This window comes from Castanea sativa, chromosome 6, assembly GCF_040712315.1.
Source record: "Castanea sativa cultivar Marrone di Chiusa Pesio chromosome 6, ASM4071231v1".
NCBI lineage: Eukaryota > Viridiplantae > Streptophyta > Magnoliopsida > Fagales > Fagaceae > Castanea > Castanea sativa.
Genome location: NC_134018.1, coordinates 34,050,635 through 34,059,766, shown reverse-complemented (window position 1 = coordinate 34,059,766; position 9,132 = coordinate 34,050,635). Strand labels below are relative to the sequence as shown.

General features: G+C 35.6%; 1 protein-coding gene across 1 annotated transcript; it reads left to right on the top strand.

The window, feature by feature from the left end:
* The first annotated feature begins 1,389 nt into the window (after positions 1 to 1,389).
* On the top strand, positions 1,390 to 8,677 carry LOC142640594 (uncharacterized). Its single transcript, XM_075814765.1, has 9 exons — positions 1,390 to 2,001; positions 2,106 to 2,157; positions 2,379 to 2,532; positions 2,676 to 2,763; positions 3,400 to 3,502; positions 3,594 to 3,681; positions 6,721 to 6,818; positions 7,537 to 7,834; positions 7,954 to 8,677. The coding sequence occupies exons 1-8, from the start codon at positions 1,895 to 1,897 to the stop codon at positions 7,774 to 7,776; spliced, it is 930 nt and encodes a 309-aa protein (XP_075670880.1). The 5' UTR covers positions 1,390 to 1,894; the 3' UTR covers positions 7,777 to 7,834; positions 7,954 to 8,677.
* The last annotated feature ends 455 nt before the right edge of the window (positions 8,678 to 9,132 follow it).

Genomic DNA, 9,132 nt, shown 5'->3' with positions numbered 1-9,132 from the left:
TGTTGCTTATGGTGGTTTTGATGATTGCTAGAAATGTTTGACAAAATAACCGGATTCCTGAGTGTGTTCCTGTTAATGTGAATGTATGCTTGCAGGAGTTTTTGTTGCAATGGTGAAAATTTCTTGTTCTTCATAGTCTAGCATTTTAAAGCATCATGAGTTCAAAGAAATAACTAGATATTCATAAATCATGTAATCATATAATTGAGTATACGTAAAATTTTGAAGTATACATAGAGAGCTATACATTAAGCATAAGTTTGTAAATGATAAAAATTTCCCAGAATTTTTTTTTTCTTTTAAATTAATGGGATTTTGTGGAATTGTGCAGATAAGAAAGCTGATTACCCTGTGAAGGTCTCTGATGTTGTGGTATCACCCAACCCAGTGGTGTCAGGCAAGCCAGCCACCTTTAACATCTCAGCCACAACTAGTAATTTCTTAATATTTTATTTTATTTTATTTATATGTTTTCTTTGTTTAGGAAAGTATGGATTTATGTGGCTTTGATATAAGTAAGCTTGGATCATATAACTTGTGTCATGTTTTGATTTTCCAAATACTATGAATTTGATCAAATCCAGGGAGTTCCTTTGTCCCTTTTTGTCTACTGCATGTGTATAAGTTAATTTATCTCGCATTGGACGTATATTTTGCCATTCTTCGTAACTGAATCCCAAGAAAGACTAACAAAAAATCTTCCTATTGTTAATGGCTCTAATCTATGTGTTTTTTTGAAACTTCTTATCATCCTTTTGGCTGGGTGGTACTTCTACCCTGCAGGTTTTATGCATCTCTCTTGCGTTGTCTGCATTTGGTACTCAAGGATCCTAAAGGTTCCCCTTCTGACCATGTAAGTAACATCTGTGTTTTGGGACTTTAGATCATGTTATGAATTTGTTCATGCAGTTGTTTTTACAATCTCTTCCTTTGTGATATATTTTCCAGGTGACAGGTTTTGTAGTGGCACTACGAATGTTCTTTACTTATGGCCTTGAAAGTAGAACACAAATTACATATCCAGCTCCTGGTAACTAGGAGAAGGAGTTCCGTATAATGAGTAAGTCAAGCTGTGATGAACCTAAAAAAGTAGAGCATAGTCCATATCGGCCTCTACACTTGCGCAAAAAGGACACTTCATATATGAGGCAGAAGAAATCTCAAAACTCTCAAAGTTCTTCAGATCATGAATCTTCTACAGTTGATTTCACATCATCAGATTCGGATTACAGTGACAGTGATGGATCAGTTAAAGAAAGTGAGACTATTTGGCACTCTAAGGTTAGAGTAGCTGCCATCGTTTGTATTCAGGTCAGTTCACAAATTCTCATCTCTCCTCATGATGCTTGAGTCATTCAAAGTGTCCTTTTTTTTTGTTTTGTTTTTTTTTTTTCGTCATTAAATCAAATGGCAATAGCAGCCTACAAAAATCAATGGAATCCTCCCCTTATTCTTCTGGTTGAACCCACCTCCAAACCTCCCCCCTCTTGGAGGGAGCAAGGGATTGTACTTGGGATCGCACATGTTAATATGAACTTGTGATCATTGTACTTGGGGTGGCATGTGTGGGTTACTTTCTCAGATGCTGGATTCTGCTATAAATATAGTCTTTTTGAGATAATGCCTAAAATGAGGACCTATTCAGGTCAACCTTCCTAAGACCCCTGATTGTAAACAGCATGTGTCAGTTCTCTTTATCAGTTTAGCACTTTTCTGTTTATTTGTATATGATGCTTGATTTTGAGATGTCCCATGTGTGTATTTGTTGCCTTTGGTACTTTTAGTTAATTACTACCTATCACAAAAGAGAGTTATGCTGTGCATGTTATCTTAGCCCTCTCTGTAGATTCTTTATCACTACCTCTGGTGAAATCCATTTTGGCTACTATTGACAATGACAACTTTTACTGTTGGCGGGAAGGATCTCTGTCAAGCTGATTCCAAATCATTTACAACCCAATGGACTCTGCTTTTGCCGACCAGTGATGTACTGCAACTTAGGTGAAACTTTCATTGTTCTTTGTGCGTTTCTTGTTAAATTATTTCGATTGTCCCATCCTCAAATTTGTTAACCTTCCATTTCATTGTGACTTGCTTATTTACAGGAAGTTTGAAGCAACTTTAATGACATGTTTGCTATATGATCCTTATTTAAAGGTATTGGTTCTTTTGTTTATATGTATCACTTCTGTTTTTTGGATATTTATTAAAATCTGAGCTTCCATTATTAAATAAGTTTATTTGTAATCTGTGAGATATGATGCATATATTTCCTCTTTCTTGTTTGTTGCAGTTTTCATACATCTTTTATCTATCATATTATGATTTTCCTTATTGGCTTTCCGGACTAACACATTGAGCTGTTCTGTACTTCCTAGGCTCGGATTGCTTCTGCCTCAGCTCTGGCAGTCATGTTGGATGGGCCTTCCACCATTTTTCTGCAGGTAGCAGAATACAAAGAATCTTCCAAATATGGATCTTTTATGGCACTTTCAAGTTCCCTTGGACAGATACTAATGCAACTACATGCAGGTATTTAAATACATTGTTGCACTCCTCATTTAGGCTGGTGCAAATTGTGCCTTCATTTTGGTGCTTTTTTTCAATGCATGAGGTTATTTATATACTGTTTACATGCTTGCATTTTACATTTTTTACAAATCCAATTTGTGTAGGGATTCTGTACTTAATCCAGCGTGAAACTCATAGTAGATTGCTGGCGTCCTTATTCAAGATTCTCATGCTTTTAGTATCATCCACACCGTATGAATCTTCTTCTTACTGATCTCATAATGCTGTACTATTTGTTACTGCTTTTCATGTTGTCCCTATTGTGCTAGACTAATTTGCAAAAAACTCATACGCAATAAACATATGTCACTTGTACCAATCAGAATTCAGTTCCAAAACATGCCATACATGGTTCAAATTGTCACCTTCTTGTCAGACTGGGATAACCTCGTTGATCATGGGTTTATGTCTATAAGTCAGATTCATCTACTCTGGCCTTAAATTATCCATATGTCTGTATTCACACCTATGGTATTTAACTATCTTATACGATGATAGAATATATGATGTTATGATATAGTAAAGCTTGCTTTCTGATATGATGGTTAAATGGATATTAACCTGCAAAACTTTTGATCTATGGCATTTGGTAGTGAATCTGAAGACTCTGAACCATTAATAATGTGGCTTTTTTTTTAGCAAAGGATTAGGATTTTCTACCTAGATCTAGTTGATTAATTTTAGATAAATGAGCCTAATAACGAACTAAACATATGATGTCATGGGTCTTTTTCGAATGGTGAATGAGCATACTTTGAATGTTTTCATTGTTGTGAGAAAATGTGCCTACTTACAATATTGTTGTTTGTATTAATGATAATTCTTCAGATATTCAAGAATGCCTGGAGAGTTGTTGCCAACCGTTATTACATCTCTTCAGACTAGGATCAATGAAGGGTTTTCATTCAAAAGTGATCAAACTGGCCTTCTGGTTAGTTTCCTCATGTGTTATTTTGAAATATTTGTAACTCTCACTTCCATGTTTTACTGACCTCTCGTCATATTTCTACCTCCTTTAACAGGCTGCTACTGTTAGTTGCTTGACTGCGGCGCTGTCGACTTCACCTTCCTTACAAGTCAGAGAAATGCTTTTAGAAGAGATATCTACAGGTTAAATCCCCCCCCCCCCCCCCCCTTTTTCTCCATTTTCTGTATGTGTAGGTAAATTAAATTTTTTTGAAAACCAACATGATGCAGGACCATTAAGAAAGTTTAGCACTATACTAGGTTTCTTGATGAATTCTTGAATAAGGAGTGATGTTTAAGAGTTTAGGTTAGAAGAGAATGAATGCTGACGGCTGTTTGGGGCTGAAATAGGGGATAAATAGAAAATAACATAAATAAAACACTAGGCAATCACGCCTAGGTCTTCCTAAGCATCTCACCTAGGGTTCCTTGGCATCACACCTCGGAGAAGTTTGCATCACACAAACAAAGCTTAAAATAAGCTGCTGAATTTTATTAATCAAAATATTCTGAAATAACATGGCTACAAAAGAGCCTTTATATAGAGGCTATGGTTATCCTTTTCCTAGTAGGACTTGGACTCAAAATAACCTATTCTTAGAATGAATAAGAATACTAATAAAAATTAAATAAAAGACTTAATAATACGTAAACATAAAATAAGACTCATGTGCCTTTGGTACGGCCAAGGACAGCCCATTCCAGATTTTTGGAAATTACCAAATTTCCCTTATTCTAATAGACCTTAATTAAAATTGATCTAGCAGCTTCTCAACCTAAAAGACTCAATACTAATAACTAAAATGATTAAAGGTGCAAAGAAGGTCCGACATCAAAACTAGACGACAATTCTTGAATCTTTGTATATTTAATCTTCTTTTTCCTTAAGCTCTTCCTTGACCTCATCACAACACTAGTTACAAACACCTAGAAGAACTCTTTGAATACCTCATAGAAACGAAGCATGAGGGGGAAAAAACAGCCACTTCAACCGCAACAACCTTGGCAACCCAATTGCCTTAGGTCTTAGGCCTTAAGCATGTTATCTCCTTATTCAACAAAGCAACTCTTAAGAGACTTAACACTTGAACAGGGCTTCCATGAAGTAAGAAACACAGAATTCTAGACAGTACTACTTAAAGCCAATTTCCAGCCATTTTTAAGTTGCTGTTGTCTGTAGCAGACAATATAGTTTAGTGGATGAAACTAGATGTGGAGTCAACACAAGTTGGAAACATGGAGGAATGCTGTAGAATCTAAAGAACTCACAAAGATGAAACATCTCTGTTACTGTGGCTTGATGGTCACAGAGAATAATAACTGTTGGCAAGTTAGTCAAAAAGGATCAAATTGGGCATTTCTCGAAGTTCAAGGGTTTCTGATAGTGTTATTAGAAGATCAGGGGTGTTTTTGGTACTGGATATTTCTTAAGTCAAATAGAAAGTTTTGCAAGAATGTTATAAGACTAGCCATGTTATATGGCACTGCATGCTAGTTAATTAAGAAACATGTTCATAAAATGAGCAGATCTGAAATGATAATGTTAAAATGATTAGTGGAAATCCAAGGAAAGATGGGATGTCGACATAGGAAAAGTTAATGAATTTGTTTACGTGTGGTTATAGTGGGTGTGTGGTTGTAGTCGGTGTAGAGTTAGAAGAATTTGTGGATCTAGGGTTTAGAATTGTTGAAGAAAGGATTATGGGGTTGTGTTTGGAATTAACAGGAAACTTGATAAGTTATTTGATGGCTATTTGGTAGAAGAAAGTAAGTGGGGTTTTAAACTACCAAAATAAACTCTTAGTTGTAATCTCCTAGAAAATTCTAGACTCAATTAAACTACCAAAATACATTTAATTTGTAGGAATGGTTGAATTGCAAATTTGTCTCTGACTACAAAATTGACCATAACTAATAAAATAAAATCCCAAATAAAAAATTGTTAAACCCTAAAGGAATTATACTGCCTTTAAAACCATACAAATGTTACTTCGATTGAATTTCACATGGACCCCATAAAATAATATGATTCTTGAATAGGTCAATTTGCAAAGCAATAGCAAATTAATCTTCCATGGCCGCATTGATGAAGGAGAGTCATTTGAATTGGTTTGGTCATGTGCAAAGGAGAGTGGTTAATGCACTAGTAGGAAGATTGATTTGATTCAAGTTGAGGGAATAGAAAGAGGAAGAGAAGACCTAAAACAATACTACAAAAAGTAGTAGAAAAGACATGTTAATTAAGGGGGTGACAAAGAGTATGATTTTGGATAGGATAGAATTGTAGAGAAGAATACAAGTGAACGATTCTAATTAACTTGTTCAGGATCCATAGATGACCCCATAGTTTTGGGACAAGGCTTTGCTATTGGCGGTGGTATTGTCATATGTATAGAAAACATAGAATTTTCGTCTTCCACCTTTTTGCTACTGAACCACTTTCTTGACTTTGATATGTGATATGTCTTATAATATTCGTTTGCTTTCATCTTTAATGATTTTACCTCACCCGCGTCTACTAACTCTTAGGGTCCATTTGGTTAGGGGTGGAAAAATGGGAGGATAGAAGAGATTTTAGTTTCCCTCATTTGTGTTTGGTTGGGGGTGGAAAAGTGGAAGGATGGAAAACTCATTTGTAGTTGAGAAGAAAAATGGGAAGATAGAAAATGAGGTTTGTCTAAATTTACTCTTATGTCCTTAGTTTATTATATATAAGAAATACTTTTCTCATACTGGTTTTACTTATCAAAAACAAAAAAAAAAAAAAACTTTTCTTTGTAATAATGCGCTCTTCTTTGAATGTACCTCACTTTAGAGGCGAAAAGCATTAGAGCCTTAGCACTTCGCACATTGTGCTTAAATGTACTTTTACCAACACTACTTTAGAGTTCAGAACACACATTGAGAATCATGATTGGGAGCTTTGTAAACAAAACCCGAAACAAGCATAGAGTATCTCTCTCATTTATTAACTGCTATACTGCTACCCTTATGAATGTATTTATGGTGTCGGACTAAAAAATTCAGTGTATGTGTCAAGCTTAGAGTATCTCTTTCATTGCAACTGCCTTTGTCTCTAGGCTGGATGTTTATATGCATAATCAACTTATTATTAAGGTTGGAAATTCCATTGGTATTTTCTTTTTTGGTTACCTGGGAAATTCTTTTGATGCCTCTTTCTAGGTTTCCTTGAGGCTGAAAAGAAGTCAAGTGTTCTTTTTGCAATATTTCTATACTCAGAACAACTAACCAGCCCAAATATATGCTTTGAGGCTCTCCAGGTAATTTCATAAGGAAGCTAGTATCTTTTTTATAATTTGTGTTGATTGATTTCGCATTATTAATACTGGGGTTAATAGTTCTTGTCTGGTCATCCTCTGTTCTTGCCATTTTCTCCTTGTCTTTTCTGAAGTTGGGTGACTAGGGGGTATGTGGTAATTGTCATGGGTCTGTTGAAAAATGTTATCTGGGATGCATATGGTTAATTCAGTCTGCTCATTAAAGCTAAGGTTTTGTCTTACACGGTTATTAAATGAGAGAAAATCATAAAGCTTTTTTCTTTTTTTATTGGTAAGTTACACACACCCATTGCGTCTTGAACCCACGACTCACCCTCCTTCCAATTATTATGGGAGGAGGAAGTGTCAGTTGTGCTATTGCTCATTGGCCTAAGAGGCACAAATATTATTATAAAAAATCTTTATGAGACTATTTGAAACCCATGCTTAAGTAGGCTGCTTACAACAGTAACATCCTATTATATGAACTCAACACTTAGATTTGTGCTCATACCTGTGTCCTCAGATAAAATGAGTTTTACTTCCAGCTTTTGTCAAGACAGTGGCTAGTGATTGCTCAATGTTTTAATTAGTTGTGCAAATTATGCTAGAATTTAGAAGAAGGATGGTCAAAGATCTTAAAGATGTTACTTAAATTTTTGCTTTTGTTGGTAATAACTTGTTTTGGAACTTGACATTCATCATATATTATTGGTCACAGGCACTTAGAGCTGTGTCACACAATTACCCAAACATTATGTTTGCATGTTGGGAACGAGTTTCCACCATTGTTTATGGCTTCTTCATGGTAGCAACTCCTAAAGTACCTGCAAGGTCATGGACGGGAAATGTTGGAGACATTGCTGGGGTTATTGGGGAAAAAGTTCTTACAGCTGCAGTCAAGGAAAGGGGAAATAAATATTGGTCATTTACATATTTCTATATGGATGTAATGATATAAGTATCCTCTTTCATGTGGATTCATATGCATGGCTAAGAGAAGCCAAACTTGTAAATCAGTAATTTCCATTCCTTCTTTCATTGTCAGTCCAATATAATAAGTTAATTTATCATTTATTTTTATTTTTTTTACTCTAGTGTTTCGCATCAACCAGCTGATGGTTTGTGGTATTCACAGGGCTCTTACACTCTCAAGATGACACTGGAGGATGGTAACAATCAACTGTTGACCTGCATTAGCTTCAAATTCAGTATCAGCTTTGGATCTTTTGCGTCTGATAGTTGAATACCTTGCTCATGTTTGCGGTGTTGCAACGTGGTGTTGATTAGAAAATGACTTGTGGCCATGAAGCTACAAGGTATCCAGTTTTCTCATCCTCATAAGCCTTGTCAGAGTCAGAATCATACTGTTCCTCCCTGCTCCCACAATGGATGTCAAAATATATTGGTCCAAGATACAGTGAACTCTCTTATTTGTATGCTTAATAGGGACATTTCCCAGACAGAGAGGTCAGATAGTGAAGATGTCAGTGGATTGGTCGAAGAATGGCCTTCTAAGAAAGACATAGGCCATATGTTTGAGTTTATAGCATGTTATGTTGCATGTGAAAGAGCTAATGTCTCAAAAAGTGTCCTGAGTCAGATTTTAGAATACTTGACATCACAAAATAATTTTCCAACTAGTGTTTCCTCTCATCACATAACTTCAACAAGAAGGGAGAAGCAGGTGCTTGCCCTTCTAGATTTTATATGGTTTGTGGTTTGAAATTTTGTTCAATTGCTGATCTCACTTTTTTTTTAGTTTGCTTAAAACAAGTGAGGGAAAGGGGGATTCAAATCTAGGTTCTCCTCGTAAAAGAGACCGAGCATATTCATTGAGCCACAAAGCTCTTGGTTGATAATCTCACTTTTGATAGTAGTTGTTGAAAGCTTCCAAGGTTTTTTGTTTGTGTGTGTTTGTCAGTGCATGTAGTTTAAGAAAAGATAAGTTAGAGTTTGTAGTGAAAGAATTTGTTGATGTGTATATTTTGATATCAATTATGTTTGTTACCTGCAAAGAGAGTCATTTGGTTTCATTGATTCTGACTTTGTTGGATGACTTGTTTCATCATGTAGATAAAGGTAGTGCCTTTTGACATTCCAGTGTAATAGTTGGTTTCATGAAGGCTGAGCAGTGAAAATAGAGGTGACAAATTCCAAGATGGAGAAAAAAATAACTTCAGCAAAGCTGTCTGATAGGAAAGGTGCTCTTGATTTGGCCTCATGGATGTTTAATGTAGTCACATCTGTCGGAATAATACTTGTCAACAAAGCCTTGATGGCTAAATATGGCTTTAGCTTTGCCGGTTGCCTCTCT